We start from the raw sequence: 19,138 nt of genomic DNA on the forward strand, positions 1-19,138 counted from the left end.
CATCTCAGGAATCAGCCACGATGTGGCATCCTGCTGCACAAATTCTAACTATTCTTAATAATAAAAACCCGGAGTCAGATATTGGGTGAATGCTGAAAGATCAGAGAAGGAAAGGAGCCGGCCACTAGAGAGACCTTTTACCTCTACCAAATCCTCGGACCAGAGTGGACATGATCCTGTCCCCACCAATTCTCAGACTGAATGTATTGGGCTCCTATCTCCTCCCACCACCTTGTATTCCTCTCTCCACCTTCCTAGTGCTGGGATTAAAGACTGTGACTCCCAAGTACTGGGAATAAAGGTGTGAGCCACCACCTGGCTCTGTTTTTCTTTTAGACTGGATCAGTATTGTGTAGCCCAGGGTGGCCTTGAGCTCACAGAGATCCCTCTGTCTCTGCATCCCCGAGTGCTGGGATTAAAGTGTATGCCACCACTGTCTGGCCTCTATGGCAAACTAGTGGCTTAGCTCCACACTCTGATCTTCGGGCACATTTTGTTAGATCACAAATAAAATATCAAAACTATCACCACAGCTTCCAGCAACTTCCTGTTCCGAGTGACCTCAGTGGGCTTTTGGGGTTCCATGGTCCTTTCTTTTCCTTATTTTTTTTTATTATGTGTGCACTTAATAAGTAACGTGGTCTACTTTCCTACGGTTGAATTTAAGTATGTGAAGTGATACTGTATCTGTTTTTTGTCCTGGATTTGCTGATCAGCGCAGCTGTGACTGCATTCCCCACTGAGTAATCTTTGAGAATAATATTGGATGTAGCTTGTTTCTCCATTTGAAATTTTTGACTTGGATGTTCCATGTCTGGAAAGTGCTGTCCAAATCTAACTTGGATAGAGGACCTTTTCTACGCAGATGGTAACAGTGCTAAGTCTTAGGAAATCTGCACCTTCATCCTGAGCTACGCTTTGACTGCCAGAATTCTTTTTCCCACCAGTCACATAGTTGCTTTTCTTTGATGACCAAAGAGCTTGGTTTATGAACATCTGAGTTGCCTATGCTGTTGTGTTCTTGGACTGTGTGCCTTTCTTACTACGTTGGGGTTGCTTTATATTAATACAAAACGTGCTCTTTACACAGGACGATGTCATGATGCCCCAGAGAGTGAGGCTGCAGTATGAAGCTGCCGTGCAGCACCCAACGAGTGTGAGTACAACACCTTTTCTGTGTTGTTGCCATCTTTAATGGAATGCTAGTCTTTTTATTTTAGAGATTTTATTCCTTGGGATTAGAAAGACTGTTTATAGTCAGTCAAATTGGGGAGATTTGTGACTGCCATGTTTCTGAGCCTTTAAGGGTATAAACGTGTTTCTGGCTAGTGGCAACAAGAGTAGGAACCAGATGCAAAACTACCTTGCTGCCTATAGAAGTGTAAGGTGTTCTTTTGAGAGAATGCCACTAAGTGAGATCAGAATTCTTAATTTCATCAAAGAAAAGAATTTCTTGGGCTAGAGAGATGGCTCAGAGGTTAAGCGCACTGGCTACTCTTCCAGAGGACCTGAGTTCAATTCCCAGCAACCGCATGGTGGCTCACAGCCATCTATAATGAGATCTTTTCTGACATGTAGGCAGACATGCCCACAGCACATTGTATACATAATAAATAATCTAGAAAAAAAAAAGAATCAATTTGAAAAAAACAAAACATCAAAAAAAAAAGAACTTCAGGACAAGTCACTATGAAGTAAAGGAGTTTATTAAGAAGGGATTTTTAACATAGATTTAAGCAGAGTATTAATAGACAAGTATTTAGGAAAAGATACCATACCCCCAAGTACGGGCATAGACTTCTCAAGAGAGTCACTTAAGGATCTTATCATAGCTATACAAAGCTGGGCCATGGTGGCACATGTCTTTAATCCCAGCACTCGGGAGGCAGGGGCAGGCAGATCTGAGTTCGAGGCCGGCCTGGTCTACAGAGCGAGTTCTATCAAGGACAGCCATGGCTATGCAGAGAAACCATCTTGAAAAACAAAACAAAATCACTGTACATATAATTTTGATGACTTCTGAAGCTACATTCTTTAAAGGATTCTAAGAAATTCTTTTTTCTTTGCTGTGTTGTTTCTTTTATAAATGAGATCAGAGAGGGTAGTTTCTGCGGTACGTTGGACAGGATTAAAGGGTAATAAGGTAAAACCATAGGTCAGAAGAGTTGAAGGAATCTTTTATATATTAGGTTACAAGGAGTTAAGACATGTTTTTACTGTAAACAAAGTTTACACTCTTGTGAGAGTCTTAGAAAATTGACGTTTTATAGCTGGAGAAGGGAAAGTAGTAGCCAAATGCAGCAGGGTCAATAACATGCTTAGGCCTCAAGCATGATCTGTTATCATGTTATAATACTCTTACTTGAAATAAAAAGAAATTGACCCTATGTAGTTAACCTCCACAGGAGATTTTTTTTTCAATTATACTGGAATTCTTGACTCTCAACTAGAGAAAGACTTCAAGCAAAAACTCCTTCCTAAGCAAAGGGCTCCTTTCTATGTCCCTTTGATGTCCACTGTCTTTCTATCCTGTTACCGTTTTGGGAAGCCGTTGTCACTTTGAAACAGAAAAGACAGATTTCTTTCTTCCTCCCCTCCTCCTCTCCGTCCCTCTCTCTATTGCTTGCTTTATGATGCAGTGGTTATCCTCTGCCATGTAGCCACTCGCCCAGGACAGGGTGTTGCTTCCTACCAGGGAGTTCAACTCCATGTAAAGTCAAGTCGGACTACAGTGGCCTTTATTTCCATATTACACTGGTCCATTCGGAGGGGAAAGGACACTAAGCAACCTTCCCAAAGCATACTTTGAGACATTCAGATCATCAACCTTTTACCATCAGGGCAGCTGGTTATCCTCCCGCTGCTTTCACTAAGTCGGCACCTTTTACTTATTTCTCCCCTCCCCTCCCTTTGATCCTGATGTACAAACACAGACCTCAGACCCCACTCCTGGAGTAGGGAGTTCCCGATTCTTTTTGTTGTGGTTTGTTGAGACAGGGTTTCTTTGTGTAACAGTCCTAGCTCTCGAACTTGCTCTGTAGACCAGGCTGGCCTTGAACTCACAAAGATCCGCTTGCCTCTGTCTCCTGAGTGCTGGGATTAAAGGCGTGTGCCGCCACCACCCAGCTATCCCTATCCTATTTCAAGTCAGAGGCTGAAGACTTATGTGCCCTGAGCTGGGGTTGCTGATGCTGTGGAGGACACCTGTAAGATAAGAGGACATGCCTTGGTTGCTCTTGAGAGGTCTCTGGCAGAGGATAGTACCCTTATATCCCCTGAGGCAGCTCTGTGATTCTTGGGGGTGGGAGTTGTTCCAGGTAGGGATGTGCCCGTATCAGTCCCTATTACTCTGCCTGCCTCACCAGTCTTCCCAAGCCCGTCCTACCCAGCCTACCTTTGAGGCTGCTTCTGACGCTTCAGCCACTTTTGTCTGCATAGAGGGTAGATGTTGAACTTTACCCTGGGAGATCTCAGAACCTCTTCTATTATAGAATTTTAAGGCAGGGACACGAGCTACTCTGCCCATGTAGGCAGTAGTGTGTGATCATGTGCACTGCCCTCCTCGTAGCAGAGGGCATCAGTGTAACCACCTTCACCATGGTTACCAAAGGTTCTGGGGGACTCGGACCCACAGGGTGTGTGCAGGACTTCTGTGTGCAGTGTGTTTCAGCAAGAGAAAGGAAGATCTGTAGCCTTCATTGTGTCCCGAAAGGGTCATGAGTAAACAAAGCTGAAGAGCCACAAATCACAGTGTTCAGTGACCACAGACTCTAGAAGTCGCTTTTCTAAAGTTCAAAAGCATAGAATATTCCACCCCCCCCCCCCCTTCAATTGGGAAAGATGTCAGGAGATGGCCAGCAGTGTCTGGCAGCATGCGGCTGTCATGGAGCGAATGGGAACTCCATTTACATCAGGCAATGTTGTCCTTTGGCTCCCCAGGGTGGGAATCACTAGGTCTCACCCAACAGTTCAGGGTTTGCTACCCCAGTCGCCAGAGATACTGGCAGGTATCCTCATCATCTGGAGAATTTTCTGGTGTGGTCTGTTTGTTAGGAGTAAAATAAACTTCCGTGCTGTGTCTGTGAAGGGAACACAAGGGATAGAATTTCCAGAAGTTCCTCTGGAGTGCCTGCCTGCCAGATGATGTTTGTTGTGGAAGTCAGGGGATGAAGGACAAGCCCTGCTCTGAATTGAGCCTGCTTGCTGCCCGACTCAGTAGGACATGTTCGTCTGTGCTTTGCCTGTCCTGACGGTCGTGCTGAAATCAAGGCACATGAACTTGTCTCTGCCCCAGCAGAGAAAAGCTGTCTGGGGCTGGGGCTCCAGTTCTCCTGAAAGATACTGTATGCTTTACTCAGAAGTGAGAGTTTCCAGTTATTATAATATTATATATGCTGGAAACATGTAAGGAATTCTGTAACGCGTATTGACATTTTAGATAGCTGTTTTCAGATGTTTTAATCCCTTTCATTTCTACCCAAAGCTAAAACTAAGCAGATTGGCTGCATTAATGAACTCAATTCTGCGGTTTTTGTGCCATTCATTCATTGAAATGAGCTGTGGTATTTAGAGATGTTCAGGAATTAAAAAAAAACTGTCAATTTCTGTTATAGTTAAATCAGCCTTGACGAGTTAAAGCATTTTAATATATTGCTTAAAGTTCTAGATTATGACTTTTCCTGTCATCCTCACTGAGTTCTCAGATGCTCCGTCCAGCATCCAGTAGAGAACCTTGTGCTGCGTTTTGCTCCCAGCCTTAGAGTCTGGTGAAGAACTTCTTTCTCTTCTTGACTCAGGACCGTTGGCTCTGTAACACAAAATTAGCCTGAGAAGAAGCGGTTACTGGGATTCTGGGTTTAAAATCATGGCTTACGAAGTCCTAATCTGTAGTTGCTGGTTGGTGGCTATGTTGCTTATTATGCTTAGTTTGTTCAGAAGGAATGAAATGAATGTTGGCAGTCTGTCCCTGCCCTGTTGTTACTTCCTTGAGGCCATTTACAAGAAAAACCACTTACTTAGTAAGGGAAGACCCCTGATGGCAGCTGGGATAATGTGTCCCATTGTTTGAATCACTGCAGAATTCTTGGATTTTATGTTTGGGGCATTATTAGAAGCTCTAAATGTAATTTATTATTGTCATTAATTCCTATCCTCAGTCTCCTGAACCTTTGCAACCTAAACAGTTCTGGAGCTGATAGGAGAATGTGGGAAGCCTCATGCTTGCTCTGCAGGATCCTCGGGTTGTCACAAGGGGCCTTCCCACTGGATTCCTGAGCAGAGGCATGGAGGGAAGGGTGGTGGTAAGCGGGTGAAGACAGGAAAATCACATCATCCCACTTGTGTGGCCCACTATAGACAAGCATGGTGGTGAGTGGTGTACAAATAAACACTAGATGGCTGATAGTTCTCTTTGGAATCCTTGTACTTAGGCTGTGTGGGTGTCTGCTGAATCCAGTAGGCTGCAGAAATCAAACTCAATGTTAGAAGTAGGCACAAGAGCCGGGCGATGGTGGCGCACGCCTTTAATCCCAGCACTCGGGAGGCAGAGGCAGGCGGATCTCTGTGAGTTCGAGACCACCCTGGTCTACAGAGCTAGTTCCAGGACAGGCTCCAAAGCCACAGAGAAACCCTGTCTCGAAAAAACCAAAAAAAAAAAAAAAAAAAGAGAGATGCCCTCTAAAACTTAAAAAAAAAAAAACAAAAAAACCGAATGAGAAGTAGGCACAAGAACATCTATCACAAGCACTAAGCATAGATGAGTTGAGGAACCGCCAGCCTTCCTCTCCCAGGGTCTACCTCTACAGAGTAAACTTTCTCATCCCCCAGTTCAGGCAGTAGCCTCAAAGACAGCAGAGCTAATATTTTCTATCCGTTCCAATCCATATCTTTGAACTCTTACCTACAGATGAGACAGGAACTTTCCTACAGCTATAGTCTCTCTGATCCTCATTTAACCTGTAAGGTAGGAGCTTCCCCCATAAGTGGACTTTTCTTTCCTACCAGCCAGTTCCCGACTAACCACACAGAGACTTATTAATTATAAAGCTCGCCTGATGACTCAGGCTTATTACTAACTAGCTCTTACATTTTAAATTGACCCATATTTCTTATCTATGGTCTGCCACACGGTGGTACCTGTTTTCAATATGGCAACTTCATCTCCTGCTTCCTCTGTGTCTCCTGTTGACACCTCAGACTCCTCCTTCTCCCAGCATTCTCTTAGTCCAGTTCTACTGCCTAACTTTATCCTGCCTGGCTATAGGCCAGTCAGCTTTTTTATTAAGTAAGCCAATCACAGTGACATATATTCACACAGGGTAAAGGAATATTCCACATTCCCCCCAGCTATATGGTCTTACTGGATACTTGTGAGGTAAGAGGTCACCCAAAAGTCGAGTCTTTCACTAACCTTCATTTACCCTGTGAACCTAGGACTTCACCCCTAAGTAGAGTCTCAGTGACCTTCATCTTCTTGGTAATGTAGGACCCTTATCCCAAGGACAGCCTCACCAACCCTTGCCTACTTGGTAACATGAAAGCTTTACTTTCACTTTGGGTATATGTAGTCGGAGGCCGCTTGTTTTTTTTTCCTGGCTGCCCAGACTCCCAAAATAATCATACAGAAACTATATTATTTAAATCACTGCTTGGCCAATCACTTAAGTGTATTGCTAGTTAGCTCTTACATCTAATATTAACCCATTTCCAGTATTTTATATTTTACTACGAGGCTTGTGGCCTACCGGCAAGGTTTCAGCTTGTCTGTCTCTGGCGGCGGCTCCATGGCTTCTCTAAATTCCACCTTTCTTCTTCTAGCATTCAGTTTAGTTTTCCCCGCCTAGCTCTGTTCTGCCCTGCTCTGCTATAGGCTCAAGACGGCTTCTTTATTAGCCAGTGGTATTCACAGCATACAGAAGGGAATCCCACCTAGCAAAGCAAGAGCTTCACTGTAGCACAAATCATAAAAACCCAGAGAAAGATACTGGGGTTCAACCTGAAGGTCAGGAGAGCAAAGCAGCTTAGCCAATAGAGAGCTCCTACCTCCGTGAAATCTTCAGAGTAAAAGGGAGCAAGTTCCTGTCTTATCTTCCTTTTCAGGGCTGGTATTAAAGGCATGGACCACCACTGCCCGGCCTCTATGACTAAATAGTGTGGCTCCTGGTATTAAAGTTGTGTGCCACCACTGCCTGGCCCATGACTGACTAATGTGTTCTGATCTTCAGACAAGCTTTATTTATTAAAATGTAAATGAAGAATCACTATATTTCTGGGCAAAGTCTTGAGCATACATATGGTGGGAGCTTTGCTCCTAAGTAGAATTTCACTGACTGTTGTCTACCCAGCTACGCATGAGCATCAACTCAACTGCAGTTTCACCGATTCTTTTTCATTGTGTGAGGCATGAACTTCAACCCCTAGCAAACCAGCACCAAATGTACTAGTGATTTTTCTGTTGCTGTGACCATGACCGAGGCAACTTAGGACAGAAAGAGCTAATTGTGGCTTATGGCTCTAGAGAGATCGTGATGGGGGGAGACAGCAGCAGGTAACGGGCATGGCATCTGGTGCAGGAAGCTGAGGGATCACATTCTCAAGTGCAAGCGTGAAGCAGAGCGTGAACTGAAATAGAATAAGGCTTTAAACCCTCAGAACCCACCCCTAGTGACATACTTCCAGCCAGTTCACACCTCCTAAACATGTCCAAATAGTGCCACCAACTGGAGGCCAAGTATTCAAATGCCTGAACGTATTAGGGCCATTTTCATTCAGACCCCCACACCAACCCTGTTCTTCCCACAACACGGAAGCTTTATCCCAGGTCCACTGTCACCACCCGTGACATAAGAATACTTGTCAGAGTGTTGTCAGTGGTTGTTCATGTGTTCCTGGCCGCTCTGACTCGAAACAGTCACACAGAAACTATATTATTTAAATCACTGCTTGGCCAATCACTTAACTTGTATTTCTGGCTAACACTTATATCTTGTTTTTTAACATTTTATTTATTTATTTATTTTAAAGATTTATTTATTTATTATGTATACAACATTCTGCCTCCATGTATGCCCACAGGCCAGAAGAGGGCACCAGATCTCATTACAGATGGTTGTGAGCCACCATGTGGTCGCTGGGAATTGAACTCAGGATCTCTGGAAGAGCAGGCAATGCTCTTAACCTCTGAGCCATCTCTCCAGCCCCATTTATATCTTAAGTTAACACTTTTCTGTTAGTCTGTGTATCAACACGAGGCTGTGGCTTACCAGCAAGGGTCTGTCTAGCGGCATTCTGTTCTCTCTTCCTCCTGATGCCAAGGATTTTTGCTTGAATCGGCCCCCAATCCTTGGATTTCACACTTATTTACAAACCCTTAAAATCTTTTTGTTGTTGTTTTTCACAGATCATAGGATGCCAAGTGAGGAGAGACCCCCCAGACTCTACAGAGCGATACACACGTTGGATCAACCAGTTGACATCGGATCAGCTGTTGACACAGGTGACAACCACTGGGTGTTTGATCTTTTATAGGCTCAAGGTTAGAGTCCTCTGGGACCATGTCCAACTTCTTGACATATCCTGTCAGGGTTGGGCTTTGTAACTTCGGTCATCTACACACTATTAACTAGACAATGTCTAGTTGCTTTGAGCTTTGATGGGTCAGGTCAGCGTAGGACATTATCTCAAGTACTGGTTGCTCAGAATCCAAAGAAAGCATTTTACTCTGCAGTGTGTCCTTAACGTGGCCCAGGTGGATAAGCATAACATTGGCAGCCACAGTGGCTCCAGAATCAAATACACAGTTGCTTTAGCAGTGGACAGAGAGTGGCTGTGTATGAAGAGTATATGTAGAGGTAGAAGGATGGCTATAATTCTGGTATGCAGGTGTGAGGACAGACACAGTTTCACCTAGTAGATACTGACTTAGACCTAATTCTGTTGAGTGAGGATTTGTGGGCATCATGGAGTCAATGATTATGGTTTTCCTCTATGGGATCCTCTGTCTATCCCCGCAGGCAGGCAGAGAATGTCTTGTCACCTTGTACAGAGGCAGTCAAGGCCCAGCACCTGCCGCAGAGCCCTGATTCATGTTGCTGTCACAGGCTTTTATGCTGTGAATAGAAAGATATACTCTAAATTGTTGAGTGTGTGCAAAACAGACATTGGGCAGACTGTGACTGTTCCATGCATCTGTGCCGCCTGTGAGAGCTGGAAGGTAACACCACACCGGTGGAACCAGTGTGCACACAGTGTATCAGGATGCCCTGGGGCACAGATCATTGTTACATGTCTTCTGAGAGCAATTTCCATCCAATATAGTGGATGCCCAACATGAGTTCAGAATCTCTCCCTAGGAGGTTAGGTGCAGCACGCCTCTCCTGCCAGCAGAAGAGACGACTGCAACAGGATCCTTCTCAGAACACCCTTTATTGGAGCACTTACACTTGAGGTTTGAAAGAGGCAAGAAGACCCCGTCCCCGTGGAAGCAGAAGAATATATACGGTGCCAGACAAAGCCCTGACGTGTCATCAACCCAATGGCTCAGGCCAGAATGGAGCAATAAACGTGCTAAATAATGATTGGCCAGATCGGATGGCCAGATCGAAAGACTCCCCGTGCTGGAGGGGGGGGGGGGGGACTCGCGCGCATGTGCACAAGTTCTCTCAATTTGACGTGGAACAGCAAACGGCGCCCAGGCTCCGTGCCCACAACATGACAGCGCCATGGTGCGTGCTACATCTCCCCCTTTTATATTTTAAAGCAGAAACCCGATCTAGTTTGAGACCTCATGACGTCCCCAACGATCAAGGGTTAGGGTGCGCTGTGCGCGTCATGCTGTGTATCCTCTCATGGGCAATGGCAGCAAGGCCTATGAGGTGCAAGGACTACCAGCACGTTTAAAAAACATTGAGAACTGGGTGTGCCTGTCCCAGTGCAATGTCTCTAACGACTTGGGGTGCGGAGGCCACATCCAGTTATAGGTCATGCTTGAGGCTAGCCAGCCAGACCTGAGGGGAGATGCCATGTTCGAGGGCGGCAAGGGCCTGGACTATAATTGCTTTGTCCCGAGCTTGCCGTGCACGAAATCAGCGCAGAAGCCAAAGGCAAAGAAACACGCTGAGGCAACATATGGCACCGAATACGCCAACCCCCACCCACTCCTTAAAGAAAGAAAAAGCGGATTGCAGCCAATCAGTAAATTGTCCAAAGGTTATGGGCTGTATACGAGTATCGTTCAAGGTAGCAATCTGCAACAGCTGGTCCTGGATCAGGTTCTCCACTTCCTTGGACCAGTTGCCTGCAAGGAATTCGCCCAGGATCTTTGATTCATTTCTGGAATTATCAAAAGAAAGTGGGGTTATGCATACATGCTTTTGATACGAAATGCAACCCATTTAAACCAAATCAGCCAAATCATCAATTTGACTTTGTAAAAAATCAATTCTTTGATTAGCTGCCACTATGCCTGACAGCATGTGTCTATTTATTCTGCTTTGAGTATCCAGCACTGTAGCGGCCTGTGCAACCACATTATTAATGGTATCTGCAGTTTGTACTTGATTGGTCATAGCCACTGCTGCGGTAACCGCGGCAGCCGCTGACACCACTATCGCTGTTACTATAGCGGCGGTGAGTCCAAAATCCCTTCGTTCTCGTAAAAGAGTAACGAGTGGGAACGTATCAGGATCCATTTTAACAGGAATTGGCACGAATGTTGGTATCCTCATAACCACTACAAGGCTCCATGAAGCATTCCAGCATTGAGCTAGAAAGCAATCGGTACTCCTGCAATCTACCTCTTGGGTAGCATTAGTAATATTAGTTAGCAGAAACACAAAAGGAGAAGGTACACACACTGGTGCTGCCGCCAAGGTAGTATTGGCCAGCTCCTCCTCCTGAAGTACACGAAGTCACCTACCAAGGGATGTTTCGGTTATTATACCAGAAACATTAATCAGCCGGGTGGTGAGCTTTTGGATTTGGGCTAAGGCGGAAATGTCTGTTGTTGCTCCTGCCTCATTGGAAACCAACCATTGATACCAGGACCACCCATCCCCTATGGTAGAACTTTTGTTTGACTGATTATAAAAATATCTCTTCATAGACGGAGAAAGGGAGAATCCCTGTGAAATCTGTAACTCCTCCCATGTCCTGCCCTGACAGGCAGTATAGGTGGGAGGGAAAGAAAAATCTGGGACACAATTTGGGGATGCTTTAAATTCAGTGCTATCATAATCTCTAAGAGAGGGATCTTTCATAGGCACCAACAATGTGGTATTCATAGCCAAGGTGGTAACGTTAACTGAAGTCACATTACTGGATGTACCACTGCCTGATTGGGCACCCTGAACAATCTGATTTAAAGCTGATGCCAATATGCCTGTATTCACCTGACTATAAAGCAAGGGATCCATCCAATTAACCAAATTCTTTTGTTTTAACAGAATGCATGGGGTTTTATGTTCCAAGGAAAAACAAAAGGTCCCATTAAGCACAACTTTAGTTGAATTAAATCGTTCTATCTTATCATCTCTAGGGACCATACAAGGGGCTTCCATATCGCATGAGGTGGAAACCAAGGTGGGAATAATAGAGGAATTAGCGTGAACAGGCATAGGTATTGGCCATGCCCTGGTTACTGCCCACAGTTGCGTCATTTTCATCTGTATCATTGGCGTCCACAGGAGGAGAATCAGCACCACGAGAGTCGTCCTCATTGTCCTGTATCCGTTTCAGCTCTCTTGTCAGTCTTGCCGGGACCCAAACCGGTTGTTCCTGGCCCTGCGGAAAAATACAAACAGCTCCCCTGGATCTAGCAATCACTGGATCCGGGCCACACCATGTGTTATTTAATACATCTTTCCACTTTACTTCAACGTTTTCGGTGGGTAGAGCCCCAGCATGTCGGCTGGCCGCTGATCGTCCCTGATCATCAAGGTTTAAAAAATTCAAAGTGAAAGTAGCTAGGGATATGGCATTCTTGGGTGAATAGCCCTGGGCTACTCCCCCTTTTTGTTTTTGTAACATTTCCTTTAACGAGCGATTAGCCCGTTCTACAATGCCTTGCCCTTGTGGATTGTACGGCAGGCCAGTGTGATGGCAAACACCCATCTGAGAGCAAAACTGCTGAAAGGTTTTGGAGGCATACGCAGGACCATTATCAGTTTTCAAGCGTTTGGGTTTACCCCAAGCGGCCCATGCCTCCAGGCAATGAGTTACAACATTAACCATCTTTCACCTGTAAAGGGTGATGCATGGATCACACCAGAACAAGTATCGACTGATACATGCACGTATTGCATACGGCCAAAACTAGGTACATGGGTGATATCCATTTGCCAGAGGTCACCTGGTAGCAGGCCTTTTGGATTGACTCCAACATGTGGGGGGTGGTTGAAAGGGACACAGGCCTGGCAAGATTTAACGATGTCCCTAGCCGCTTGTCTAGGAATGTTAAATTTAAGCGTTAGTGTCCTGGCGGGCACATGATATAACTCGTGAAGTTGGCGTGCTGCTGAAAAAGGATCTGATGTTATCATTGGAAAAGCTCGGGTGGCTTCATCTGCGTGAGCATTGGCCTCTGCCATAGGACCTGGCAGCAGTGTGTGCGCTCGTATATGAGCCATGTGAAAAGGATGCGACCTCTTTCTAATGGTATCACGTATGGACAACAGAATGGAGACCATGGGGCTCCTGTCAGAGATCATTGCAGAAGATTCAAGTTGATTTATAGCATTGACCACATAATGGGAATCTGAGTAAATATTAAAAGGACCTGTAAAGGTGAGAAACACTGCCAGAACCATTTGACACTCCACTAGTTGTGGCCTATTTGGCTCAAAATGTTTAATGACTGTCTCCCCTCCCTGGACAACATAGGCTCCCACACCAGAGCTTGACCCATCAGTATAAACGGTGACTGCATTATCCAAGGGGCAAGGCTTGGTCACCTTAGGAAAAATAACTGGATGATTCATGACAAAATGTAACAGTTTATCGGAGGGATAATGATTATCAAACCTGCCAGAAAATGCACAGACAAGAACAGCCCAATCATCTAGTGTTGCACTCAAGACTTGTATTTGTTTAGGGGTATATGGCTGGATCAACAACTGTGGTTGCATAGCAAAATGTGTTAAAGACATCTTTATATCCATCATGACAATAGACGCCACAGCCGTGGGATAATACTCAATTGTTTTGTGAATGGAGGCATGAGCATGTATCCATAACAAAGGCCCATCTTGCCAAAGGACAGCTGTGGGTGCTGACTTAGTATGCAAAATACACAACACTAATTGTTTATTCTCATCATATCGTCTTAACTGTGCATTCTGGATGGCCTGTTCAACCCTCTCCAAGGCCTCTTTTGCGTCCTGTGTCAGCATTCGAGGGGACGTCACTCTTGGGTCTCCCTCCAAAATTTTAAAGAGGGGTCTCAACTCAGCTGTAGTGAGCCGAAGGTACGGCCGAAGCCAGTTGATATCACCTAGCAATCTTTGAAAATCATTAAGTGTTTTAAGATTGTCAAGTCTCAGACTTATTTTCTGCGGTCTGATAGCCTGTGGGGTTATAATAGCTCCCAGAAATCGTCCCACCTCTTCCTTCTGTACCTTTTCAGGAGCAATTTCCAGCCCATAGTTCCTAAGTGTGTCAACGGTGGTGGAAAACGCCAAATCAAGCACATCATTAGTAGGGGCAGCTATCAAGATATCATCCACATAATGGCATAATCTCAAATGTGGAAATTTTAAGCGCACTGGCTCCAAGGCCTTTTGAACAAACAACTGGCACATGGTGGGGCTATTGGCCATTCCTTGGGGCAAAACCCTCCATTGATACCTTGTATCAGGTTGTTCATGACTAACGGATGGAATTGTAAATGCAAACCGAGGACAATCCTCCTTGTTCAAGGGTATTGAGAAAAAGCAATCCTTTATATCAATAATAATGATCGGCCAATCTCTAGGAAGGCTAGAAAGCAAAGGCAATCCCCTTTGCACTGATCCAAATAACTGCATTTGCTGATTAACTGCTCTAAGGTCATGTAGGAGCCTCCATTTCCCTGATTTTTTCTTGATCACAAAAATAGGCGTATTCCAAGGAGATTGAGACATCTCCAGGTGCCCCAGAGCAAGTTGCTCTTTTACCAATTCTTGTGCTGCCTCCAATTTTTCTCTAGAGAGGGGCCACTGAGGGACCCAGACTGGAATGTCAGTGGTCCAGGGTATAGGGATGGCATCCTCAGTGGGCCCTAGGAAAAACCCAGGCCTCGACGTCCAGGACTCATTGAAGGCATGATCAGTTCAGGGGTGCCCTGAAGCCCCTTCCCTAGTCCCTTGCCCGGAACATATTCGGACTGCAGCATTAACCGTTGACTAACATCTGAATACTATGTAACAAGTTTTATTCTCATTCTGACTCAAAACATCTCGCCCCCATAAGGAAATGGGGAGATCAAGCACGAAAGGTTGAAATAGTCCCTTTTGTCCTTCTTCATATGTCCAAGTTAATTCTTTAGCACTGACCTTTGGTGTATTGGCATACCCCAGGCCCTGTAATGTTTGAGATGATAGCTGAAGAGGCCACCGCTTCGGCCAATCCCCCTCTCTAATAATGCTGTGGTCTGCACCTGTGTCCAGCAATCCTTGAAACGTTTTGTCTTCTATATTAAGGGCTATGATTGGCCTTTGATCTAAACCCATAGACAGACAAACAAGATCTGTGCCAGTGGATCCAAACCCTTGATCCCCTCTATTCATAGCCTTGGCTGGAAAATGGTTATGCAGACTAGGCAAGATCAACATTTGAGCTATGCGATCCCCTGGGGAAATAGCTGTAATGCCCCTTGGGGAGGAACACATGATCTTAACTATGCCAGTATAATCAGGGTCTATAACACCCGGGGTTACTACCAGCCCCCTCAGAGCAGATGATGAACGTCCTAACAGTAAGCCCACAGTGTCTCTAGGCAACGGACCTTTAAATTCTGACTCGATGGGCTGCACTCCCATTTGTGGTGTCAATACCAGCCTGGTGGCGGCACAGATGTCCAACCCTGCAGAGCCCGCGGTTGCCCTTCGGGTTTCTGAGGTGGCTGCTCTGCCTGATCCTGCAATGCCCCATACATTTGAGGGCCCTGGGGACGTGGGCCCCTCTTGCCGTTTTTTGAACCTGGTGGATTAGTAATGGGCCGACCATTGATGTCTTTCACCGGCCGGCATTCATTTCCCCAATGCCTCCCCTTTTTGCATCTCGGACAGAGGCCTGGTTGACGTCCTCCACCTCCCTGCCTCCCTTCTCCATTCGGACATGTTTTTCTTATATGACCCGGCTGGCCACATTTAAAACAGACTCCTGGCCTATTGCCAGATATCCGGGCAGCAGCCAAAACAGCAGCTGCCAGTCCAGAATTAGTCAATGGCCCTCCTATTTCCCTGCAAGCTTTCATCCATGCTTGGAGTCCTTTTCCTTTCCAGGGGGTGATTGCCCTCCTACATTCTTTGGTACATTGTTCATAGACGAGTTGCTCTACTAAAGGCATACACTGGTCCATGTCTCTAAATACTCTTCCTGCTGCCTCCATCATTCGAGCGACAAAGTCTGAAAATGGCTCTGCTGGTCCTTGTATTATCTTGGTTAAATTACCCGACACTTGGCCCCTGTTAGGCAGGGCTTTCCAGGCTCGTATGGCTATTTCATTAATTTGTTGGTAAACTTGAATAGGAAACACGGTCTGATTGTTTATCCACTGTCCTTGACCTAGTAACATGTCTGCCGTCCAGGCAGCATTGCTGTTATCTGCATTAATACGGGCTTGCGCATAAGCATAGTCGGTATAAATGGACCTGAAGTCCAAGTATTGGCCTAAAGTAACACACGCCTTAACAGTACTCATCCAATCAGCAGGTGTCATTGCCGATTGTCCTAGGCATTCTACAAGTCCGAGCATGAAGCTCGCAGACACTCCATAAGTCTGTGTGGCCTCAGCCAAATCCTTTAACTGTTTATAATCAACCGGCTCATGAAACCTCTGCCCTGTGTTGGGATCCTGAAAGACGGGGAACACAGCAGCCAATCGGCTCCACGTGCCAGGCTTAATGAAGGAAGCCGATGTGGCAGGAGGTGCCGATGGGCCACTCCTGGTACCACTAGCTCTAGGTGAATCATATGGCGGGGGCTTAGTACGCTCCGGACTACACTGTCCCCGTTCATCCTGAACTGCAGCTTCCTCTAGATCTTCCTCTAGATCTTCCTCCTCCACATCTAATTGGTTCTCATTCTCGGAGGACTCATCTATACAAAAATTAGGAAATTCCTCGAAGAGTGGATACCGCGTATCCTCTAGCTCCCTGTCTTTCTCTGGAGCTTTCTCTTCCCTCTTCCGAGAGCTCTTGTCGCCCTCCCTTTTCCGAGAGCTTTTGTCGCCCTCCTTAGGCCTATGTTTTTTGCATTCTCCTGTCTTTTCTTCCTTGGTATCTAGCTCCGACATGCTATCCTGGTAGGCTGAAAGCGCTCTTCGGCCTTCTTTTACTGCCTCGACGCATCTCACGTCCCGCAAACAGGCTCGTACCAATTTCCATAATGGATGACTTCCCGGCTGAAGCTTACCCTCCGCCTTTGCTGTCTCGAGGGCCCTACCTAGCTTGTTCCAGCATGGGAGATTGATGTCCCCCGAACCTCCAAACCATGGTGCTACTCGATCCACATCCTCCAAAAACTTTCTTAGGGTACCCTTGGAGATTTTTAGATCTCGGTCCCTAAGCAGCCTCTGGATAGGCCGCGAGAAAGGCACCATGCCAGTGGGTCCAGACGCTACATTTCCCATGCTGTACGTTATCTGCACACCTTATGCACAAGTTGAAATGCCTACCTATCTACACTGGGCTTACTTTCAGTTTCACTTACTGCCGGTCCCAGCAAATACACTCTTGACCGGCTCTATGAAAACGTGGAAAAAAGGCAATGGGTCAGCACCAAGACGACCATACCCTGAATGACAGGGGCTCCCCAGAGCGGATTCACTCCTCCACTCAGCACGTCAGAAGTAATACTCACGGAGAACTCACCGGCGCCGCCGCTCCAAGCGTCTAAGTTCTGAATCCTCCTGCTTCCGCAGGGGTCTCTGCCTGATGCCGTGATGGAAGTCCCGGGGTTCGGCACCACTTGCAGCACGCCGCTCCTGCCAGCAGAAGAGACGACTGTAACAGGATCCTTCTCAGAACACCCTTTATTGGAGCACTTACATTGAGATTTGAAAGAGGCAAGAAGACCCCGTCCCCGTGGAAGCAGAAGAATATATACGGTGCCAGACTAAGCCCTGACATGTCATCAACCCAATGGCTCAGGCCAGAATGGAGCGATAAACGTGCTAAATAATGATTGGCCAGATCGGATGGCCAGATCGAAAGACTCCCCGCGTTGGGGGGGGGGGCTCGCGCGCATGTGCACAAGTTCTCTCAAGTTTGACGTGGAACAGCAAACGGCGCCCAGGCTCCGTGCCCATGACATGACAGCGCCATGGTGCGCGCTACAGTTAGGTTTTGTGCCTATGGAAAACTGTGTTTTAATTTTGATGTTTTTAAATTTTATTTTGAAAACTTTGTTATTGTTACTATTATAAAGATGTTGTGATAAAGATCTCACTGTGTAGCCAAGACTAGCCTCTAACTCAAGATCCTTCTGCCCCAGCCTCCAGAGTGCAAAGGTTTCAGACATGATGTTATTTTAAATAGGGTTGGCTACTTCATGAACAAATTGGGAGAGAGGAGAGCCAAGAGAAAGTAATGGGGTGGTGGTGAGTACGAGCAAAGTGCAGAGACACATGTGTGAAAATATAGTGTTATACATGCATATGTGTGAACATAGTGTTATAAACCCATTATTTTGTACAAAAACGTTTGAATATAGAAGTAGCTTTAGCTGTTAAAAAATAAATAAATTTGGATATTAGAAAAAGTTTTAAAGAAGCATGCTAACTATATTCCCACTCTTCTGCTCACTTACTTGTCATGCAAGGTCCTGTACCCTCCTTCCCAGGTGTGACCCAAGGCTTTTCTGACTGACTGTAGGATGCCTTAATCTTTGAGGTTTAAACTTTAAGTCCTCATAGAAAATACTGAATTAAAGCTGGGCAGTGGTGGTACATGACTTTAATCCCAGCATTCAGGAGGCAGAGGCAGTTGGATTTCTGAGTTCGAAGTTAGCCTGGTCTACAAAGTGAGTTCCGGGACAGCCAGAACTAAACAGTGAAACCCTGTCACAAAAAGCAAAAACAAAAAAGACTGGATTAATTTTTTTTTTTTTTTTTTTGGTTTTTCGAGACAGGGTTTCTCTGTGGTTTTGGAGCCTGTCCTGGAACTAGCTCTTGTAGACCAGGCTGGTCTCGAACTCACAGAGATCCGCCTGCCTCTGCCTCCCGAGTGCTGGGATTAAAGGCGTGTGCCACCACCGCCCGGCCTGGATTAATTTTTTTAAAGACAGGGTCTCACTATGTAGCCCTGACTGCCTGGAACTTGCCATATAGATCAAACTGTCCTCAAACTCACAGAGATCCACCTGCCTCTGCCTTCTGACCACCACCACCCACCATAGAAACTGAATGTAAAATTCTGCACCTGACAGTGTTTATTGTGTGTGTATATCGGACCTTTTCTAAGAAGTATTCAAATAGTCAGAAAATATTTATCAGAAACTTATTGGGGGACACTCCATAAAATTTGAAAGCTAGTTAAGATGGAGGCACGTGTAAGATTCAGGTGGCAGGTCCATGTTCTGAAGAGCTATACAGGACAGCAGGAGATAGAAGGAACTCGGTCCACAGACTAGGATCCTGGGAAATGGAAAGAAAACACAGTCCTGTCTGTGAGAATCGGGTGAATATTTAAGGGAATAATGCCCGTGCTTGCTTTTGTAAATGAAGGCTGTGCTGTGACCCTGAAGCTGACCTGTCCAGAGAGGTCTGCCCAGCTGCTTCTCAAGGCCTTGGCCAGGCTTCTGAGAGTGAGCTGCTCAGCCGATGCTTAGTGCTAAGGTGAACTGGAGAGATCCGGGTTCTTCCCAGGAGCCTTCAGAGGCCTTCGCTTGTGTTTCCTGGGGCCAGTCATGACTGGACGGGTCCTTTTGGATATATCTGTGGTAG

The 19,138-nt window shown here is 45.9% G+C and overlaps 1 protein-coding gene across 7 annotated transcripts in view; it reads left to right on the forward strand.

The window, feature by feature from the left end:
• The window catches only part of LOC121444069 (UDP-GlcNAc:betaGal beta-1,3-N-acetylglucosaminyltransferase-like protein 1), an 84,825-nt gene that overhangs the window by 26,094 nt on the left and 39,593 nt on the right, over positions 1-19,138 (forward strand). For all 7 annotated transcript variants that reach the window (XM_041645815.1, XM_041645816.1, XM_041645817.1 and 4 more), the window contains 2 exons: positions 1,091-1,156; positions 8,399-8,494. In XM_041645815.1, coding sequence (XP_041501749.1) covers positions 1,091-1,156; positions 8,399-8,494 — 162 coding nt within the window. The remainder of the gene's footprint in view (positions 1-1,090; positions 1,157-8,398; positions 8,495-19,138) is intronic.

This window comes from Microtus oregoni, unplaced genomic scaffold (assembly GCF_018167655.1).
Source record: "Microtus oregoni isolate MIOR12 unplaced genomic scaffold, Mior012 000117F_ref0000505, whole genome shotgun sequence".
Taxonomy (NCBI): domain Eukaryota; kingdom Metazoa; phylum Chordata; class Mammalia; order Rodentia; family Cricetidae; genus Microtus; species Microtus oregoni.